The 23,874-nt window shown below is 40.1% G+C and overlaps 1 protein-coding gene across 10 annotated transcripts in view; it reads right to left on the reverse strand.

Moving 5' to 3' along the window:
* Positions 1-23,874, reverse strand: part of SULF1 (sulfatase 1) — a 312,442-nt gene that overhangs the window by 68,098 nt on the left and 220,470 nt on the right. For 9 of the 10 annotated variants that reach the window (XR_013610526.1, XM_078687181.1, XM_078687178.1 and 6 more), the window contains 5 exons: positions 22,419-22,569; positions 19,433-19,608; positions 16,246-16,374; positions 11,895-11,951; positions 6,244-6,373 (listed from right to left, as the gene is read on the reverse strand). Coding sequence is in view for 9 of the 10 variants with exons in the window: in XM_078687181.1 (XP_078543307.1) it covers positions 6,244-6,373; positions 11,895-11,951; positions 16,246-16,374; positions 19,433-19,608; positions 22,419-22,569 (643 nt within the window). In the remaining variant the exon portion in view is untranslated. Of the gene's footprint in view, positions 1-6,243; positions 6,374-11,890; positions 11,952-16,245; positions 16,375-19,432; positions 19,609-22,418; positions 22,570-23,874 lie in introns of those variants that run through there. The other variant, XM_078687187.1, reaches the window with a different exon arrangement.

Genomic DNA, 23,874 nt, shown 5'->3' on the forward strand with positions numbered 1-23,874 from the left:
TATTTTATTTTGGCTTTTGGAGGGAGGAGGTGTTTTGTTTTTTGGGAAGTGGTGAGGCACTTCACTCGCCCACCATTTTCAAAAGGTACCAGCCGCCCCTAGATATGGGGAAATCGCACACGAAAGTATGAAGAACCACATTCTCTGAATAACTCATTTGTCCAAAACCAGAATAAGAATAAAAGAATGTCTGGAAAAAAAGGCTTCGAATCACCTTTTATGCATTGCTGTGGTCAGCGGAAGTCTCCATGTGCATAATCAGTGGCGCAGTGGCTGTTAGAATCTTTGACTTTAGACACCAGTTTTTTGTTTTAACGCCTGACACCGGGCCTAAGCAGTCTTTTTTAGCTGGGTTGGCACAGCAGGACGCCCAGTTTAAAATAGCCACCGCGCCCTCCATGCAGGGGCGCAGCTTCTCAATGCGGATGAAACCCCCACCTTCGTGGTTCCCATAAGGCAGTCACCGCGGGCTATTCATTCACGGTGTCTGTCGTCGCATCCAGCGAGACACTTCTGACTGCCCTGAGTGATACACAGGAGGAGTGCAGCAGGAGAGAGGGCGGCGGCTGTGCTGTAGGACTCTGGCACTAAACATGCCTGCAGGGAATGCAAGGGATCATCGGAGACCTGACGTGGGTGGGGCTCGGTCCAGGCATGAGGCCGAATTAAGCTGCTCCTAGGTTTTGGTGTAAACAGAATCCACGCAAAAAAAACTTTCTGCCGGCATTTCTCGGTCTCTAAATTGCTTTCCTGCCCATTATAAAGACATGGAAAGTGTAAAGAGCTGATGAGTGGGGAGGGATCCATACGGGACTGTGCAGCTCAGTATTTCCCGTGCAAGCATGAGTGGCCCCCGTGGTCCAGATCAGGTGCCTGAGAGGAATGGTCCAGCCCAGCGGCGGCGCTGTGCGAGACACCTCAGCTGCCCTCAAGAGCTGGGGCAATCTACAGGGGCTGCAGAACTGTCTGCATTACAGACCGTCAAACAGCAGCCCCCTCATGCTCCGTGATTCAGTAGGAACCACTTTGAATTAGCATGCCAGAGCTAATGGGTGTTTATTGTGCGTTGGGGGCGCTGGAGTGAAGGTGTTTGTGTTCAGAGGCCAATACTGTAATTAGGACACACCCCCCCACGCCTCATTTTATTCAGCAGTAGCGAGGGCGCCACAGGTCTGTCTGACCAGGGCACTGTCCGAGCACGGCCGTCTCTGGGTGGACATGTGACAGACCGCGGCCCAGCTGGTGTCACTGGCCGTAAAGCGACCAGTAAATGCTCTCCAGGCCTCTTGCCTCCGAGTTGGGCAGTCACGGACAGCCTTAATTGGGGTGCAGAGGGTCACTCGCGCCCCAAGCCTGGCGCCACTGCACCTGCTGCACAGATGATGGCTGACCTTGATGCCAGCAGAGCGAGGCGATCTGCAGGGGATCTGCAGGTCCCAGCGCCAGGTTCTGTCATCGCAGCCGGTGCCGGGCGGTTTCCTGAAAGAATATGAGCCTTCTTCTTTCATCGGCCAGCCCTGCGCGCAAACCCCCGAACACTGTCAAAGCGCCAACATGGCTTTAACAGCGTGTAAATGCTGGCTGTCATCTCAGGGTTGGTCACCCGACACCTCGGCCCGGCTCTCACGGTCTGTGTGTTTTTATTCATCCTCGCAGCTGCCCGTGAAGCTGACCTTTACAGCCGCATGGTCTGGCGGGTATTTATTTTATGACAACATGGCTGACGGGAGGCACGCCACGCCGCACCTACACGTCTCCCTCCGAATGCCCCGCAGAAAATGATCTGCTCTTTGATTGACGGTGTACGCCTTGGACTGCTCTGGCCCTTAATGGCGGCCTTGACATCAGTGGAGTAACGTAAAATGACGAGGGCCCCCAGGAAGAATGTGAAGAGGGCTGCAACAGGGCCCACGCTAGCCCGCCCCCCCCCCCAGGCCGCAGGGGCCCGTGTTCGCCCCTGCTGGTCTGAAATCAGATTTAGGGTATGCCACAATATGAGTGAAAGAAACACACTGAAGCGAGCCATCCGGCGATGTGAGGCTCAGTCCACAGGGGCATTACCGACAGGTACCACAACTTGTTGGCTCAGGACAGGGGCAATTTAAGACGCATTTGACGGTAAAACACGAAGCTTTGGTTGTAAGTGCGAACTAGAAAAGGGTTAAAATAGTATCCAAAATATTCCAGGCGGTCCTTCTTTCGTGTCAGGGTACAAGCCTCAAACATTTAAAAACAGCACCATATTTGTAACCACCCCTTGGCTGAGCCCAGGAAGCAGCTTTGAGCTAGTAAGGCACAGCGGCTGCAGCCAGTCGAGGGAGGCAAAGTTCCCGACGGGACAATTGAATTGCGTCTCAGCACCCCACCCCTCGCGCTTTGCTTAATTACGTTAGAAGACAGCCTCCTAATGCAATTAATCAAAGTGAGAGACGGAATAGGAGTAATTTAATTACAAGTAAGTAACTGTTGCCTCCTGCTTTTCCGCTCATGTGGCATTTTTTGTGCCACCACCCTTTCATATTCAGACGTCTCAGACCGTGCTTCTTTAGGGCTCAAAACGGGGTTATATCTTGTATTGTTGAGGTACGCTAGAGAAACAAATTGCTACATATAAGGCCATATTTCTTCAAAATTAAAATGACACGATGCTGAAACACTTTGCTCGCATTTAACGAAATTATTGCATTACCGTTCCAGTTGTGACTTTTGTATGCCTGGTTTTATTGACCAATTGATCTTTGGCTTGTAATGGGGGACACATTACACAGAGCACCTTTCCAGAAAAAAATCACACAAAGAAATATTGACGCAAGTCCCAGCAACAAATTACAGTGATATTTTCTAAATTTAGGCGGTTGCAGTTTATCCAGTTATCAACAATCTAAACATCCAGAGAGGGTTGTAATGTGAGGAAAATACAATGCTAAATATTCATTTTAGTTTAGGATATTTTAGTTTATGTAGGTGATTTTAATATGGCACAAATATATCTGAACCTATCATTGATTCATGCTGCAAAAAGGTCTCAGCATATTAAGTTTAGGGTTATATGTTCTGAGACCTGGGGTGGAGACATTTACCTAAAAAAATCCAGTCTTTAGGCTGTTCATGTTACCTTTCAGAGATACCTAATCAGATCACCGAAATAAGTCCCTGACCTATAGGGGGCGGGCTCCTTGCTGTGGAGAGCGCATTCCCTCGTGGCAGCATCAGGTAGGGGCATACAGAGCCTGATATAGAAAAGTAGGAGGAGGGGATTGTGGGCATTGGTAAAATGTTTCCCTTCAATGTAAATATTTTAAGTAACTACTGTGCTCCAGACTGATAGATTACCGGTTTGGGGGATGATAAAGAAACGAAAAAAACAATTCCAAAAAGTTTGTTGTGCAAATGCTATAGCTACCAATAGAAGCGTTGCTCGCAAGGTCTTAGGAACACTTTCTTCATGAAATTAAGACGCAACTCTGTCTCTCTTGAGTCGCTCGATAGTATGGATATACTCAGGGCTGTGCCGGCACATGGCCATGGTGGGCCTGGGGACAGGAGCTGCTTTCATGGCTGGATGGTCTTATGTAGTGCTTGAAATGGATAAGTAGAAGTGGTGGTACCCTGTACCAGAGTACCTCTTGTTTCTGATAACGGCCGGTACTCTCCAATGAAAAGTATTATGTCACTCTTGAGAAGTGCAGGCACTCTCTTTCTCAAAACAAAAAGTGCTGGTACTCAGTACCTGACAGTACCGGCCCATTTAAAGCTCTGGTCTTATGCATTCCTCAAGCATGTACAGTACCGGGGCACTGGCAGACAGCTTTCTTATGAGGATAGAAATACTTTCTGGGACAGAGTTGTCATGCTTTCTGCACACACTCTCAGGTACTGGATTTTCATGAGATTTTTGAGAACCACCTTAAAATCCATCACTTTTTAGCCAGTATATTTGAAAAACTGTGATGTAAAAAAATGATATGGACCATTTTAAGGCTGAATCTTTACTCACTAACCTCACTCACTTCATTCAGCTGCATGCAAAACTATGGGATTGGCAGATTAAATTTTTTCCTGTGCTTCTTTTCACTCTCCTTCCTGCCCCCTGTGTGATTTTCTAGAGCACCAGGCTCCCTTTTAATTGTGCCCATTAAAAATCATCTGTGGATTCAGCAGCTTAACAGTAGAGTTTCACCTCCTTCTTCCAATTTACGCACCAGACAGACGCTGCAAGTTTTGAGTCTAAACACACCATAGTAAGGAAGGTAAGACTGTTCTACATTAAAGGACGTGGGTGCACAAATCAGCCATTAGGCCTAGCTAGATGGGTTCTTGGTATTGTGCAGATTAGTATAAGAGAGTGAAGCTCATGGGAAACATTTAAAAAAAAAAAAATTATATTTTTTTTATAGAGTTTGTGGTCTCATGCATTGCATATAATGATATCACTATTGGTTCCTTTAACAGTAATCTGTCTTGGAAGGGGGCACAGAAAGATAGCTTCATCTACTGGGCATATTCAAAACCAAAGTAAATAAATAAAAGGACTGCATCCGTTTGAAGCACCTGCCACAACTTTCTTACGATTCCTTTGCTTTTTTGCACACACTTGCTAATCCGGTTTTACCTAGGGGAGTGTGAAATTTGCTTTGCGTAATGTACTTCTGTGCAATTATGAAACATGTTTGCAAAATTTCGAGTATTTGCGCAAAATGCCAAACTGGCACCTGGCGCTGTGTTTTAGTATGGAATGTGTTCTTGTGTCCACTTTAGAAACGAGAAAGCATTTTGTGGGTACAAAAATAGTACAAAAAAACTAAAAGCAGTACGAACAACAAACACTTTCGCTTTGTCGTGTGAATCGTCCCAGTAGGTTCGAGGTAAACCTTCACTTTTTCCTTTGAGTAATTAGGTGATGTGGTGCAATTAATGTTACTAGGCTTCCTTGCTTCTCTCCAGGACTTCCTTCGCTGAATCATCGCCGTTTGAACAGAGGGCAGTTACCCTGCCCTGACTTGCTGATTACATGATCTTTGACCTCAGCAGAGATGGGGTGTGATGGTGAAATCTAAGATGTTTGAGACACAGCCACATGCTTTTAGCATTCAGATGACTCCTCCTTTCAGCACAGCGCCTATTTCTAAGCCTGAGAGCATAAGAGTGCAGCCAACATGCTTGTGCTAAAGAACACAAGTGGCCCTTGCAGCTATGAAGATTCCAACCTGTGATCAACAATCAGCAGCGAGTCATCTCGTTGCAGTTCTCACTACGGACTAGCAGAGAGAAGGGTTCCTTATGCCAATGCAGATGATTGCGCTTGCTGTGCAGTCGAGTTCTGCATTTTTTGGGGGGAAAAGTCAACTGACAATCTAAAATGGAGCAGAAAGACGGAGAGGCAGGTCACAATGCCCAAATATTGACATGGCTGTTCCAGCCTACTGCAGTCAGTTCTATTAGCCAATAAAAGTACAAGAGATATACGAATTTCACATAAGTTGCTTTCACGTATTTATACAAAATTTAAGCAAAATTATACGAAATGCAAATCCATAATTTTGTGCTCTATTTTAGCGCAAAATGTGTCCTTGCGTCAATTTTTGGTGTGAGGCTATAAACTAAAGAGTCGCAAACAAAAGTCGCCAGTGAATGGCACACAATTAGATCAAGTGGTGTAATGGTGTAATTTCGGGGATTTTGCGTAAAACATGCTTAACACATTCCCAAAATTAGGTGAATTACCACGGCGTAATTTAAAGTTCACAGAGGCCTAAACACTACTCAGATGTTTGGAAGATCTAGGATGATACTTCATACCTAGCAATTCCAAATTCTTACAAAATGTTCCTAAAGTCTTAGCAATACTCCTTACGTAAGTTACAGTTAATTATGAGTGGAATGTTACACCCACTGGAATTTAGCAATTTCATGTTAAGCCATTTGGAAAGCACTCATTAACACATTACGTTATTGCTTGAATTCCATGCAGCATTTATATAGCGTGCTGGGCTCTAAAGAATAGGTGCTGATGTAAAAATAAAAGAACAATATCACATTATTAAGCAGAGTTAGATACTCATTTGTTTTCTAAGTGCTGAATTACTCATGCCACCGCTACTCATTCAAAGAGGCGAATGAAACGTAAGTCAACCTAACGAAATATAGATGTGCGAGCAGGTTGCCTAGCAGATTAGTAGTACAATACTTGTCTATTAGTCACCATCGGAAGGTGCTACATTCTAGGACACATTTTGTGCTTACCTGTCCATGCTGCTCACAAGGAGTCTGGTAACGTGCTTGCTGACACAGCTCTTTCACCCGCTCATATTTCGGTAAGTGATTGGACTGTGGGGTGTTTTTGGTGGGTTCTTCCTTCTTCCGCAAGAATTTTCTTTGAATGGAAGTGAGACATTAAGCAGTTTGTGTAGCTAACATTTTCAACTACCTCTGAAAAAGTGACACCTTAAGTAATAAATATGTAGATAAAGTGACTCCATTGTCTTAAGGAATGACGCATGGTGAAAACCAATTGTTTTCATAAGTATACAATAGATGAGTCAACTCTGGCTTAGAAACTGGGATACAACAAAGACACAAGTAAACAAAAATCTAGGAACATGCTAATGTGAAAAATAATATTTTGAATCAATGGCATGCAGATGTCCAAGACAGCCAATTAAAGATTAAAAGCATCATTGATAGATACAGTTAACCAATGACCATAGCTGATTAAGAACACTGACTAGATGTTCACCAACATTTTTCTATATTACATAAATTGTTCTACGATATTGGCCTTTAATCTTTTTAGTTTAAGGCCTGCATGTCTTCACAACTGATTCAAGTGGACAGGTCTGAGCCTGTGCAGATATCTAATAGAGGCCGCTATATCCCTGGATATCTCTTGATGTTACTCCTGAGCTCGCAAGCTCCACTCAACTCGGGATCCCAAGCTCTGGAAACAACTTTTCCAAATCATTGTCTTCTAGTCTTTAAATCCAAGGAAGACTACAGATGCTAGTAGGCATCATCAAATGAAAGCTCAGGACTGGAAAATGGAGTCACCAGGCAAACCTGGACACAGTTTGAGATTATACTAAAACTCCTAGTTCAGTTAAAGTTTTGCAAAAGTATAATTTAAAACAAACTGTGGAATGTTGCTGCTAAGTTATGATCTACTGAAGAATGGGCTGTCTAAAATGTCTCTTACTGAAGGATGAAATTGCCTTTGGAAATGAAGTGCGGTCACATTTTGTTCTCATGGGGCAGCGCTAATGGGACCCTGGGAGGTTTATTGGAAGGTGGCCAGGCACCCAAGTCAACAGTTTTTGATCTTTTCAACAAGAAGGGCCCAATCGGATGCAGTGTTTGTTCCAAATTCTTTTTAAGTATTTCTGATAGAAGTGAACATGAGATTTCAGAAAGAAGCAAGGCATTCCTCAGTGTGCTGCCATTCTCTCCCACGGTCAAGAAAACAGAGAGTGATTCCTTTAAGGGATCTTTTCATAGGCTACTTTACTGGAAATAAATCCCTCATTCAAGGTTAAGGATTTCCTGCCATCATCCCAAGTTGTGAGACAGAGCATTACGTACTATACTGAAGAGCTTTCTGTTTTATCAAGAGTTAAGATTGAAGAAAAACCTCTGTGCTGGTGTGAGAATCTTGCAACATATTTCAGTCTTCAGAGAGGCCAGCCACACTTGCAGTATTTTCTTGATCAATAAAGCTATCCATTGAATCCTAAATGAGTTAATCCAGGCTCATGGACACCTGTTTGGAAGCCACCTACAACTCACCCCCAGCTGAAAATCATTTGTAAGAAATCTGACTGCCAGAAAACTATCTGGAATAACCCCACTGTATTGATCTGAGAGCCACATATCCTTCTTTGGCCTCCTATAAAGAATTTGACACGCAAGCGAGAAGAGAAGCTGCCATAGAAGCATCTGTTTGCCACAGTGAATATCTCACGCCTATGTAATCTTTCACTGTGCAGGTCATCAATTCCTTTCTGCAACCTACATCTGCTGCAAAGCAGACTGAGGTAAACCGAGGTCCAATATTTAAGTTACAAGTCAAAACACTAACCCACAAAATATGGAAACAGAGAAAGGTGAGTTTAGAGCGGAGAGACAGAAAATAAATTAAAAACAGAACATCAGAAAAAGTTAAGCAAGGAAAACAGATGGGGGCAATAAGAGACCAAAAAACCTAGGCAATGTATGCTACATTCTTGCTGTGATGATCCAACAGATGAACAATACAAAGATGGCAAGTTGAGTGCAATCTTGAACAGGTATAATCCAAGGGTATATAGAGATTCAGGATTACATGGCATAGGTGGGTAAAACCCAGGAATGATATTAATTTGTTTCCACAAAAGATGGTGATGACATGAAGTATGACTTCTGAGGGCCGGTAGGATTGGTGATTCTCCCCGGATTACTTTATTTACTCCTTAATATTCCCATACTGCTCACCAACTTGTTCTTCCTTGCACTGCGCAGCCTACTCCTCAAACTCATTTGGGCCGGTAGGCGACCTCGCATTAGCTGGGACATGATGGTGCTCCCCTACGAGAGAGGCAGGTTTGGAGTATCCCACCTCCAACTTTATTATCGGGCTCCTCAATGCCAATATGCCCTTCATGGGTACCATGTGGATGCCAGACTGCTGTGCAGCAAACCCGAGGTGACCTTTCTGCGTCTACTCCGCTTGCCTCCATACTTCCTAATGGGATCCCTCCAGACAGAAGGATGTTCAAACCCTTTCCACTACCTGCTGGGCATGGAGGAAACTAAAACGACTTCTGGGTGGCACTCTCCCGCCTTAACACTGACAGATGACCCTTGGATCTCCATGACGTACGAAACCCTGGTAAAATGTAGCTTGTCACGTTATGGCCTTTACATTTTGGAGAGTTATTCCTGGAGGTAAATGCATTAACACACTCTAGGGACATGTGCTTCACTGAGACTCCACTCATGGAATTTTTAGTCCTGCATTGCGTACAGAACGCATTGAGAACTACCATATTGACTTATCCGATAGCACCAGACGAGTTACCTCCCCTAACATTAGTAATTAACGATCACGATGGAAGATGATTAGTCTCCAAACTGTATAATGCCAGTATAGACCTGCTCCCATCTCTAGATGTAAAACTTAGAACCTATTGGGAAAGAAATCTAGGGAGACCCATAACAGATATGCTGCACAATCCCGATTGCTTCGCCCAACCATTGTCGGATACTTAATTTCAAATTTTTGCAGCATGCCTACATTAGTCCTAATGACCAACACAAATATGGCCAGTCGTGATCTTCTGATTGTTCTAAAGGCCACACCTTTGGTGCAGACTTTCTCTACATGACATGAACATGTAGGCAAATAGAAAATGACTCAGGTGAGATTTTTCCCCAGCCAGCCCAAATGTTAGAGATGGACCTAGAAGCAGATCCCCTTATCGCCCTGCTGGGTTCTGTAGAAGATCTTCCTAAAAGTAGTTCACCGCAATGGCACTACTACTGGCCAAACAAGAAGTTGTCCTGCATAGGGGTAAGCACCTGCCCCCCAACGCTGCCAACTGGCTCGCCAGCATGATGTAATATGACATTACTAGTGAGCTGTATGTCTCTCTCCAATCTGAACCTCTAGGATGAAAGATATGTTGCAACCCTTATGCGATTATCTACTATGACCACTGACTAGTCCCAAGATGCCCGCTCTGTACTATCGAAGCATTCCTATCCTAATTGGTAACTCACTTCATGGCCGTCTACCTCCATAGACCCTTATGCTAGCCCCTCACAGACGCCACGCCCGGGATAAAGCCTTGGGGCTCCACAGACTGCCCCCCATACATTTCTCTAATCCTCTACCCTTCTTCCTCTCCTAGTCCTTCCTTCCCCAGACAGTAATATATTGACTCTTCCATTCCTATCGTCTACCCTCGACAGTGTGGACCGTGGGACTCTTTCTTTCTGCTACAGAGGAAATAGCTGTACTTACTAGTCTTTCCCCTTGTTTATTTTCAAGCACCTGTTGTAGAACGGATTACAGTGTATCTATGTGTGGTAACTACGCTTCTTTGTTAAATGTTATTTGAATTCTCAATACCTTTGTTTCTTATACAATGCTGTGATTACATGACTAATATTTCGACACTTTCTGCATAATCTTTGTATGCTACTATATGCTTGCTCTTTCATTGATGGATACTTTTCCGCATGTACACTTATGCTATGTTGATTCCTTTAAACTAAATAAAAAAGTTTAAAAGACGGTATGAATAGTGAGCAGTAAGAATGTATTGTAAGAACTCCATATTTAATAGTACAATGCTGCTATGAACTTAGCCATTATCCTAGGCCTGATGAAAGCAAGAGCCGCGGCCTGTAGTGAGTTGTAATATGTAAATCCTGTTTTCTAGTAAGTTTTTGATGAACAAAAAGTTGCAGGACATGAATAATAAATAATAAAGGGGATCATTTAAAGCCATGACATATTTAGCGAGATTTGATTAGTCATGGGGGTTTGAGAGCTTTTCTCAGGGGCACTAACCACTGGCAAGGATAAAGTTAGCTAGGGCTCGAGAATAAGGAAGCGACACCGGCTTGGTTTTGAGATTTAGTGACAGGGATTGCAGGAGTAAGATTAAGTTGCTGTTCTCCACTGCAAAAGTGTCTGCTATATGGGTAGGTCCATACTGGAAACCAATCTCTACCCTGGCAAAACATTTCAAATCAGCCCCACACATCAGGGGACCATGACCAAAATAGGGCTAATAGGGCATGTTTGGGTCATGGCAGCCAATCCACCTTTGATACTAGGCCCCTAGCTTGCATCCCAAGGAGAAAAATGCTAGAATGACTAGTTAGTCGTGTATTTGGGCTGACTCTTGGGGCAAAGGTGACAGTGCCAACACTGTTGCAGACCCTGTCCAGGAATTCAGATACTGCTTTCTGATAGGGCCTATGAGGCAGAAATTGCCTTTTCTGTTATGTTATGTTATATATATTTATATCGCACGCAGATACTCAGCAGAGTCCCGGCGCGTACTTGGGAAAATGAGACTTAAGCCAGAGCAACTGCTAGAAGAGAAGGGTTTTTAACTTTTTCTTGAAGATTGTACGATCTTGTATGCCGCGCAGCGCCAGGGGTAGTGCATTCCATGCCAAAGCAGCTTCTTCTCCATCTCGACTGTTTCTCGTTCTATTGGTTTGCTGTTTTTCTATTTGCTCTTTACTTTCTGTCCATCTGCTATAAATTACTTTGTCCCAGGTTTTACATGAACTAAAGTTCTGACATGATTCGAAAAGTTGATTACAGTATTGCATTTGCTGTAGATACTAGAAGATTTTTTATGGATTAAGGGCATGACATTGGTCTTTGTCTTCTAAATTCAATAAGCAGTCCCTCTCCCACATTTATCACACATAATCTACTGAATAATAAATTGTGGATGGGCAGCAACCATGTGCTTATTATACCGCTCACCCTACTTGATACTGAGCCAGATATTTAAAGACAATAAATAATAGGATAAACCCTACGTATTCAAAGTCTAGCAGCACATCTTGACACTGTCTGTCTAAAGGTCTGAAAATTCTGCCTATTTTGCTAAAAGTTTGAACACTGACTGCTAGCGTAGCTGCTTATGTTAATCGGCATAGTTATCCAATATGTATACACAAAGCTTGTACATAGTGACAACACTTACAATTTGTCTTCTTGTTATCATCATCAGAACGAGGCAAGGGCCAGTCAAAGCTGACTTTCCCAATCAGTGAGCCTCAGGCTCAGCGCACAGGAACTGTGGTCTTCTGACTTCAGACTCACACTCTCTGAAAGTACTAGCCAACAAAAACAAACATTTTATACAATAGCACACTATGAATTTCATAGTTACCCTCTTTCCACCAGAAAGGTGTCACGCCAAATTTTGTTCTTTTTGTTTGTTCGAAACCTGAAATTAAAATGACAAATACGTCTGCCATCTAATCTGAACACAAGTGTGCTCAAATATATTACTGTGATGAGTGTATCATTTCGGAATACCAACATTTTAAAACAAGTACACTAAAAACAAGTACACTAAAACCAAGGGTGTGTGAAATTGTAAACATAAAACACAGAAAGGAAGACAAACAAAGTAATGTAAAGCAGAATAAACATATGAAAGGTAGATAAATAGGGATTCAGAGAGAATAAAGAAACCGAGATTGGCATTAAGAGAGAAAACAGGGAGGGTGTGAGACCACAAGAGACAGATTAACAAAAAGGCTGACAAAATGGAAAGATAGGGAGACTGATAAAGAAGAAGATGAAAAAATGCAGATTGTATGTTACTATTTCAACCTCCACAATAACAAATTAGCATTATCTCCAGTCATTCATTTTGGGTTACCATAATTTCAGCCATAGTAAATATATATATTGATTTTATAATTATTCTTTAATTTTAAATTACTTTGTAAATATTTTAACTATTTTGTAGTTTTTAATATTTAGTATTTAATTTGGTTGGTGATATTTACGTGTTAACCCTACACATCCATACATATATATATATATATATATAATATATATACACCCACACAATAAGATCATTTTTTTGTTGTCCACTTAATTAACATTTTTACAAAAGCAAGAATAAGCACCAGATGTATTTTTAGTATTATAAAATGATCCATCAGAGCCCCAGAAAGATTAGTTGGGCTTTAGATAGCACAGGGTTGTGATATATATATATATATATATATATATATATATACACACACACACACACACACACACACGTGTGTGTGTGCGTGTTTTCTTTACTAGGGTTCTTTTTAATCAGGGGTGGGAGGTTAAACCTCTTCACACAAAAGCACCTTCTATTACTTTGTGTGTGTGTATACTACTTATCTCTACAACACACACACATATATAAATATATGATATGATTCCGCTATGACTACACTGTATATTTTATTATATATATGGAGTGTGTACATAGAAGTTTATTTATTTATATATTTATATTCGATATATTTATAAATTGTATTTAATGTTAATGCATTTAAGCAAACATCGTTTTAAATTGTAAATATGTGTAATGATTTTACATTTTTACTATTCATCATTCATGTTCTCATTGGAAACACGGCCGCAGTCTGTCTTTGTTCTCCATGAATTTGCTGCACAGCTGTTGTAAATAATGTTGCACGGGTGCTTTAAAAATGGCTTTTCACTTTCGCAACGCGTCATGTGATCAAGGTCCAGGTGGGACTGAAACGCGTCATGGCGGCGATGCAGGGTGTCTTAAACTAAATATCTTTGGCACAAAGAACTTTTTGTGTCACCTATTCTTCTATCGTTTTTCACTGGATGTTTGGAGGAAAACTACAGCATATAAAAAAAAAATATATAACATGTATGGTTATATATAGTTTACACAAATGTTCATGCAGATGTAGTGAACAAGGCGGGAGCAAGCCGCCGAAACGCGTCTATGCAGCTACTGAGCAATTAAATATCGTTTGGATTATGATTCACGGAGTCAGCGCCTCATTTTTGAAACAAAGTTTGGCTTTGATTTAATATATATATATATATATATATATATATATACACACACACACACACACATATATATATGCACACATATATGCATATATACATACACACACACACACGTATATATATATATATATATATATATATATATATATATATATATATACATACATTTTTTTTTCCATCCACCTTGTAGCTGTAACTCGAGCCTCTTTGTTGCAGTGAGCACATGTGGGGGAAGCGAACCTTCTTTAATCCCAACAAACTGTGATTCAGCTTCTTACGGGTCACATATGACCACCAAACTGACGGAACATGCCGCGCCTCCAGTTTGCAAAAGCATGTGTTTATTTAAATAAGTGCAGCAACAACGTATTTATGAAGGAGCAGGAAGCTCCGAAACGCGTCAGGATTGTTGCTGTACTTATTTAAACAAACAGGCATTTTTGTAAATTGGAGCCACAGCATGTTTCGTCATTTTGGTGGTCACATGTGACCCATAAGAAGGTGAATCACAGTTTGTTGGAATATACATACATACATCGACATATGCACAAATACATATAAATAGTTAAAACTCAAGCCCTAATCCCTACTTATATACTTATCAGTTCGAATTTTGGCTTCTCAAACAAGGGAATCTGACATTTCGATAAATCTCTAGTCCAAAATCAAAAATAATGTTAGTGGTTGATTGTGATGGCACAGCAAATGCGGCATGGTACCAAAATGTTGAGTTTTTAACAATGACCAGCACGTGTATCAACTCCACGATGTCCACCTGCACTATATTTCAAGGTAAGTAGATGTGGAGTTAGAATAGTAAATCTATACTTCCCTATGCATGCTTACGTTAACAACTTAGCAGTAGTCAAGATATGCCTAGGTCTATATTTCTGTCCTTGATATTCTGACATCCAAATGCAAGGACAAATGTAGAAAGATGAATAAGGCTGTCTAAATTTCACAGGCAGATATATGTGTATAGACTATAATAGCTTAGAAGGCACTTTAGTCCTGGTTATCGACAGACATATGTTAGATTCTACAAATGACATGGCATTACGTAACGTGTGTGTCCCACACTATAACATGAACACTGTAGTGGGCATTTTTTGAATCTGTGCACAAAGAATACTGTTATGGTGGCACGGATATGAGTTTTGCAAGAAGACTGAATACTTTCATAACATACAGGACAGGTAGGTTGCGGACTGCCTTTTAGGGATACTATACCGTTGTACACAAAGCCTTCTTCTCAGCATACAAATGTAAGCAGATGTTTCAGAGTGGGGCACAAATGTGTGATACACTTTAAGAGACAAAAACATGGGGACCCTCATACTGCCATCAGGTACACTGCTCCTTGTGTAAAGCAATGCATTTCTAGAGAGCACTGAGGCTGTATTTTAGGCCAGTTAACCTTGAGGAAATATCACAGCTGACGATATGTCAGCAGACAGAAATATAGACTGCAAATCACAATGCAGTTAGAATAAGCCAGACCGTCCCTCAATTCGGTGCCTTCCCTGATTATAATGTAGCACTTTGAATTCATTGTTGGAAACTTAAAAGGCACTGCCAATGTCAACACTGGTGGGACAAAGCAAGGCATTCAGAGTCAGCAGAGCATGTATCCTGTACACAGAGTGGTTGTTCTTGGCACGCAGATGCCTGGCATGTTTTATATGGTATGCCACTTGAGGAGTGCAACTACACCGTAAGTATTTCCCTGTGTGAGCACACTGCTGGAGAAATGTGTCAGTTTTTTACAAGTAAAAAGAGCACGATCTTCACAACATGCACACCACTCCAATTTAGAGACAGAGATGTCAGCCATCTTCATGGTCTACACATTTACAAGACCATGCCCATTTAAAAGTCCTCCCTTCATCCCTTAGTCACCCCCAAGCTAGGAAGTAAACTCATCATCTAGGAGGCGGCCTGTAAAACAATATGTATACCATGGCACGGCTCAAAGCTACTCTCTTCCATAAAGAAAAGATGTACAGACGGGTAACCAAGCTATTCCCGGTTAGTCTGGAGCTAATCTGCTTCACCTGATGCTCCAACTCACCATATCCATACTAGAGTCAAGGATAGAAAAAATACAGGACAAATAGAACAAATCACTAAAAATACCTAAATATTTAATGCATCAACTACTCAAAACCCCAGCGCCAACTCAAAACTCACTGCTTGTGACCATTAAAGCATAGTGGGCTTATGGCAAAGACTGAACAGCCTTTGTTTGCTAACCCAATTCCCCGTAACCCTCATTTCCCGATCATGCAAACATAACTGCCCACCTTCGCATTTCAGTACACAACACCAACACACCCTTTAGCCTTGCCTGTCTGCAACACGGTCTTTCAAGGTCTAACAATTAATTAATATTAGAAGATTGGTACCAACATGCCAGATAAAGGCCACTTCTGGGAGGCACAAGAGCAAAAATGTTTTCAACAAAATGTTCTTATAACAGACAATAACACCTAGGACACATTGCAGGCTTTTCAGTTTTTGTAAGGTGCTTGTGGTGAACACTTCCAGAACAACAGATATCACATAGAGTGAGAGTGTATTGTGGAGATCTGAAGGCAAAACAAGATATTTGAGGCAGATGGATAATCAAGGAGTGGAGTGAGGATGCGAAGGATTTGCACGTAGTGCACTGTAACAATTGTCTGAAAACTAACCTGTTTCCTGGTTTATCTATGTCCAAAAGGTTTAAGATAGATTTGCCATCCATGTCGGGCGGTGCATCCAGGCCGGCAATGTCCAGAATAGTTGGAGCGAGATCAATGTTGAGCACAATTTGGGGTACTCTGTGAGGAAAAACAATCATTCACAATTTGAGTATGAACGAGACAACAACATCCTTCACTACACCACAATGCACTCATTTGTTAAATTGTTAAATTTTTGGCCCAATAAACATTCCTATGTAATGAAACACTGATTGGTATCTTTTCTAGCCAATTTGCCTAGCTTCAAAGGGAGTTAAGATGTTAGTAAATTAGAGACTTTCTCTAGTCCAACTACTATATATATATACACAAACCAAACAGAGAACACACGTGCGTTAAAGTGCTACAAATGTATTGGGCTCCGGATTAGTGTAGGTTGTATACTACCTCATCAACATATATTTTTGCCAATTGAATATGAGAGGTTGCCATGCCCCTTTGGTCTGTGGGGCTATATTGGAATCGGCCCATATCTGTTTTTAATCGGTCCCTATAATGTTTTGATAAGATCGGTGTCTTTCGATGTTTTATAGAATAATAATTTGTGGATCAAGGCTTATACAATAATACTGTAATAAAATCAGCATCATATAAAATAAGTTAATATTTAGAATCAAGGCGTATAAAATGATTCTTTAATTAAATCAAGTGTATAAAATGATATCAGATCTGTAGATTTTTGAGGCGCATGCTCGGGCATGTTTTGTTTCAGGGGTGTTTAGGGACTCTAATCAAAATATTGTGGCTGTAACATTGAATTGCTGTAATATTTGGTAAATTTCATATCATCACATTATTGAAAAGAATGATAACGCGTTTTAGGAAAATAGATTTTATTAAATGACAAAAAAGCTCGGCAACAGTTTTATTTTAATGCAGTATTTACAGTTTAATTGAAAACCTCTTTACATAACATAAAGACACAGTTTTAGGTTATTACAGTCTCATATGGAATTACATATATAGGACCACATTTAGTGACATTAAAAAAAGATATTCAAACTTATAGTGGAATCATGAGGTATTGGTAGTTATCAAATACATTATGCCCCATGGTATAGAAATAACAGATTTTATGTTTTCTATTGATACTGTGATTTATATGCCGCGGACATATGTGTTTAATAACTTCCGCATTTCACCACTATAAGCGTGTATATCTTTTTTACTGTGACTAAATGGGGGCAAATATATGTAATTCCACATAATGACACTGTAATTTCCTAAATACTGTGTTTTTCTGTTATGTAAAGAGGTTTTCAATTAAATTGTAAATATTGCATAAATATAAAACTTCATCCGTGCTTATTTTACAATTAATAAAATTTATTTTGCCTAAAACGCATTATCATTCTTTTCAATAATGTGATCGGAAACTTGCATATTACAGCATTCTATGCTACAAACAATATTGTGCTTACAGAGTCCCTTAACACACCTAAAACAAGACACGCATGGGCAAGTGCCTCAGAAATTTACAGATCTGATCTTTTTTTATACGCTTTTAATTTCATTACAGTATCATTTCATGCACTTTGATTCAAAATCTTAGCTTATCATTTTATACACGTTTGCTTTCATTACAGTATCATTTTATAAGCCTTGATCCACAAATTATCATTATCCTACAAAAGATTGAAAGATGCCAATCTTATCAAAAGGACCAATTAAAAAGAACACATCTCATCATAACATTATAAGGACTTATTTAAAACAGATATGGAATGATTCCAATATAGCCCTGCGGACCAAAGGGGCGTGGCCACCTGTCACATACAATTAGTGAAAATACATGGTAATGAGTAGTATACAACTGTAAGGTTAGTATGAACAATGGCTGCAATAACAAAGAAATGGCTTTGTACACACAGTGATGGTTCAAATATTCAACAGAGTATTAGCCAAACTAACCCGACAGTCCTAAAATGTTACCCTGATACCTTGGGGCATGTAATGTGTTGCGGATTGTTGCAGAATCATGATACACATATGAAATAATTTACTGTTTTGTGTATGCCTACTTTTATGCTTCACAGAATGTGATTGGAGGAGCACCATGGCGAATTGTGTTTCTGCCAACCAGAACAATAGCAATTAATTTTCAGTCATTTTGAACATTCAGACTATGTTACAGCAGTTGCTTGTAACGTACTTAATGCAATCTTAAGGCTCCCGCAAAGCGTTGGGAAGGACTGAAGAAAAGTAATTTTACATTTAAAAGTAATGCCAAATTGAATTAGAGTGGAAAATATATTCTGGAAAAAGGGGTATCATTTTCCAGGGACATTAAGCCGAGATGTAAAATGTCATTTTATCTGGACAATTCCCAAGCCCCAATATTCACAACAATTAATACTATTTCTGCAAGATTCCATTAGAGCAGAAACGACCCATGTACGTTCATTAAGATTTCAGGAAGAACTTTCTATGGTGCACTAGTGACTCAACTAGCAGTCAGGAGGCCAGGGCTCTTTCGGTGTATCAATACCCCAGACCCATTATATATTTGTTCTCTTAACATGCTGGCGTCACATATAAGTAAATGTGATAAACTATGTTGAAATTATTTTGTGAAACAAAATGTATGTATTTTGCACAGCTATATGTATATTTGACATCATATTTTAGGAATCTTTATTCCAGAAGCCCGAGCTCACAATTTATTTTGACATGTCTCTAAGAAGCAACTTATTTAACACACAAATAGACCCACCATAAATCAAAATCATACCTTAAATATTGGTAGTAATGAAAAACTTGCATGGTGTAAGTAGCAAAAAAGCTATATAAATGTTCATTTTTTTGGATGCCTTATTGTGGTTATCTGGCATGTGTAAGCTGAAACAGACCCTTTGCCAATTGCTATTGTGTTCTAGTTTAAAGTCCTGCATTCAATTTAGAGGGCTTAGTGTAACTGATCTGCAATGTGAACATATGCCTAAAGTTGAATAGATTTTTAAATAGATACCTTGATAAGATGTTCATATCTTAATCTGAAACTTCAGACATAAACCACTAAAAAGCCATGTCAAGATAATGAAGCAGTGTTTGCGTGTAGAGTCTTTGGCATACCAACCAGTGTGTGGAAGCATCTAACAGACAAGGCAACAGCTGCGCGCCAGACATGAGAACTCACGTTGATCCCGGCTCTACGTTTGGACCACGAACAAAGAAAGGCACCCGAATATCAAAGTCGTATGGCATTGACTTCCCCTTCACCAGTCCAAACTGCCCTATATGGTAGCCATGGTCAGCAGTGTAGATGATATAGGTGTTATCCAGCTCTCCCGTTTCCGCTAGCATATTATACAGCTGAAAGAGAGACACGTACGAAATCAGACAAAAGAAAAACTGCTTTGTATATCCTTTTAGGCTTGGCATTAGCCAAGACCTTTTGATTTTACTTAAATTATATGTATAATATACTTATGTGGGCTTATTTATTTAAAAGGTTTTGTATAGCGCAAACATGACCCTAGAGGGTATCAGAGTACTTTACAGAGAATTGCAACTTACATAAGGGGAGACAATTACACCACGTCTTCTTCTGCAGCGCCAAGACGCCCAAGGGCATACGCGCGCTTTACAAAACCACAAATCAAATCAATTGTGGCCAAACCGCAGCAATAGACAAAAATAACAACTAGCCCTGTTCATCCATTGATCTGCTGTTGTGTCAGTCACATTTTCTTCTGCCTACTGCAGCATACAGCATGACGCAATGTGTCAGTCCACTTCAGCCATTGGCAAACTTCACTGTGAGTGATGGTATTCTCCGCTGACATGACTATACTTTGGCAATATGTGCTTTTAAAGACAACAAAATATTTTTGTTTCTAGCAACTTTTTTTCTTTTATTAGATTGACAAGGGCATGAAAGCTTCCCCAACAATAAAGATTTGCAAAAACGATGACGATACAAACATTGACAAAGGCGAAGGCTGGCAACCACGTTCTATTGGCTTTGTAAGTACTTGTCTGGATCTGCTATTAGATCAGCTAGCAGATAAAGAGGGCCTTACTGTTTCTGAATTAATAGTTATGATGAACCGCCTGACAGCATATAGGCTGATATTTTAATCACAGTCATTTTTGGGAAAAGCAGTTAATCCAGATGGTACAATCCATGAATGAAAAAGGAACCGATATACAATAACAAATCTTATTGTTAGACTAACATTCCGTACATTTAAACAATATAAGATAATGTTACTGTTTTGCAAGTACAGGTATTTTGCTAACATACTTTTAGGGTGAAGTCAGAATGGACATGTACAGAAGTATTTTAGTGTAGCCATTGCACAGAAAATGCAGGTTGGTAGCTTGGAATGGAGTAAGTTTGAAAACATGTCATACATGACTGATGACTTACAATATAGATGAGCAATGAATCCTTCTACTTTTGTCCCAATCTCAGCAATCTCAGCCCATACTTTGAGGGAGCATTTTACATCAAGGAAATAATTAAATATCACAATCTAATCACCATCACAATAGCTCCTCCAACACCAATGCCACCAACAACCCCATCACCAACCCCACCACCAATAGCACCACCACTACTACAAATTGACCCAAACATAGCCACCAATATCACCTATACGTCTACCAATAGAACCACTACCATCAATATCACCACTGATAACTTTAACAATAACATCAAAATTGTTTATATTATTGCACCACCACTCTACCAATTCAACCATCAATAACACCAATAATACAAACAGGACCGCCAATTCCATCAACCACCAGTATTGGCTTCAACATGCTTGAGTTTCCTTGAATCATCATATTAAACCCTACTAGCAGTGTCTTGCTAATGCTTGTTGTGTGAAGGAGAGTGTGTTACTCCCTTAAGACAGATAACAAATAACATTCTTGTAAAAGGACTTACATGCACCTTACAAATATAGCTGGACAGGAGTTGTTGTGAATCTAATGGAGGATAGCATCTGCATTTACAGAGGAGTGCTGATGAGTTATAATGATCAAGCTTGAGAACATTATCTGATTTCAGTAAACTAGGTAAAAACACAATGTTATCCGAATCTTGCAGGACTTTAATCATTTGCAACCCCTTACATTATAACAACCTTAATACTGAATAGTCCCAGACTTGCTTGTTACAGAGTGTTGGCAACTAGCACAGAACAGAACGACATCAATTGATTAAGGATAATTCTACTAACTAAGCAACTTGAAGACATCCAAATTGTCCTTTTTTGCATACACTTTTATAAAGTGTGCATTATGTGATATAAGACCTATAACAAAGTAAATGTCATACTGAATATTTAGAAATAAAAGAGCTGCATTTAAACTGAGCAGGTTTTGGTTTCCAAATATGAGCTAACCTAGCACTCACTGTGTATACTGCAGCAAAAATACTTATAATTGTTATTATTTAATTGTATTCAACGAGAGACCTTAGCACATCTTGTTATTGTATTTCAAAAGTTACAAAATACGTATCATAGGCAACCTCCAAACTATGATAATAAAACCCTTGTACTCGAGTCCTTCTGCTGTTTAAGATCCCACCTCATTCAGATCGATCCCATGTCAACAATTAACTAAACAATTTAAAATATGCTTATGCAAACATTCCCCAAGATTAGGATCTAGAACAAACCGCTGACTCGTGGAAGCCAATAAACAATTATGATAATCTGCATTTACAGAACCAACATTTATTTACATATCACAAAGACCCATTAACTGGAGTGCAAACTGCAGACATGCAATCCAACATTGTTGTGGAACAAATAGTGAGAATTGACCTGCAAAGCTTAACCCCTAAAAATATCTCAATACAGGATGGGACTATGAAATAAAAAAAGAACCATTTCAGAGCAGAATGCAAGGAGCTACTGCTCACACGAAGTTTTTGAAAATGTGCCAATATTATACTGGAATGGCAATTTTATTGTTAGACTATTAGACTTCCAATTTACAAAAGAGAAAGGGACCATACTGCCAGCAGCTTGAGATGCTCCATGTAGCTGAAAGAATAAAATACGCCTATCACATTTCAAACAGCGTTTGATACTTAGTAACCAAGCTACATATAATCAATGCAACAAATTGCAGAATGAACATGAATCTTGAAATCCACTCACCTTTTCCACAGAATCGTCTACGGACATCAGAGTCTGCAGCCTTTTCCGCTGTAGGAAATTTGTGAACTCCATGTGGATTGGTAGCATGGGCCCTGTGTACTGCATGATCCAGTGTTTGTCCATGTTCGGGGCATAGTTATAGCTAGGAGTACTGATGAAAATAAATACAAATATTGTGAAGTGCACATTATGCCACACTAGGGAAAATTCCTTTCCGCAATATTACTACTCTTATTCCTAAGACGACAAACATTCCAAGAAATAAAAAAGAAATAACATTGAGAAATGCAACAATATTAGCTTTACAAATATAACATTCACGCAGTGAAGGCCAATGCATTGTTTCGCATGAATGAAAGAGTAAATCCAACTTCTTCTACAGCTGGGGTTGACAATCACACTATATTATGTCATTAACTATTTTGAGTCAACAATGATCTTCAGTGATTCACATTTTAAAAGCCATATAAACAAGGTTGATCACAGTAAACCCACCCATTCACAAACTGTTTATTAAAAGCATCATTTTTAAACATCAATAAGAAAAAGCTTTTAACAGCTATAATAGAACGAGAACTACAAATACACAGTTGCATCATAGCGTTCCAAGGAGCAAGACCTTAGTGGACACTTTCTGTAAGTGGAAAAGAGCCATAAATTAGTCAGTTCAATAGTATTGTAACTACTATCTCCAGTGGCATAAAGAAAGTGCTTCCACGTGCTGTCTCTGGGTTGACAGACAGTGAACCAGGAGAATGGCTCAGAGTACATGGTGAATGGCATTTTGGCTAAGTCTATGTAAAGGTCAGAACTACAGGGGACATGTGTGCTGTATAACAACTGCATGCCCTCCAGAGGAGCGGATGATCGGTGCCTGCGAAACGGCCATATGGGGTTGGGAATCTTGTATTGCCGAAGCAGCCCAGAAGGTGGAGAACTGGAACACAGAAGCATGAATGACTTAAGCAGGTAGGGTTAGTAATGGGACACTTTGTTGTTATAAGCAGCAATACCGGTCTATGACAACACATTTGCTGTACTGGTACCAACACTGATGCTTTTGTGTTTTTCAAATAGAGAGTTTAGGGTGAACCACCATGCCATCATAGGATTTTAAGGTCCTACACTTTTGGTTGGCTGTGATTGTTGTGAGCAAGAATCACCTATCAACTTTGAGATTCACCCAAGCAGATTATTCAGTTAGTGTAATGTGCAGATGGAAGGAATATATACTCACTTTAGGGCGTGGTGGGTAGCTAAGGCATTACTCAAATCATTTGACACCTTCACACCATAGAGTTGTTGGGTCCATGGACATAGACGGTAATCCACATGCCTTCTTAAAGGAAATGATAAGCAGCAGAAATTGCACTAAGTGGGTTTTTATGCCACAACGGGTCTGTTATTGTATATAGATGGACTGACAAACGAAACCCATATACTTATTAAATATGAT

This window comes from Lissotriton helveticus, chromosome 4_1 (genome assembly GCF_964261635.1).
Source record: "Lissotriton helveticus chromosome 4_1, aLisHel1.1, whole genome shotgun sequence".
Classification (NCBI taxonomy): domain Eukaryota; kingdom Metazoa; phylum Chordata; class Amphibia; order Caudata; family Salamandridae; genus Lissotriton; species Lissotriton helveticus.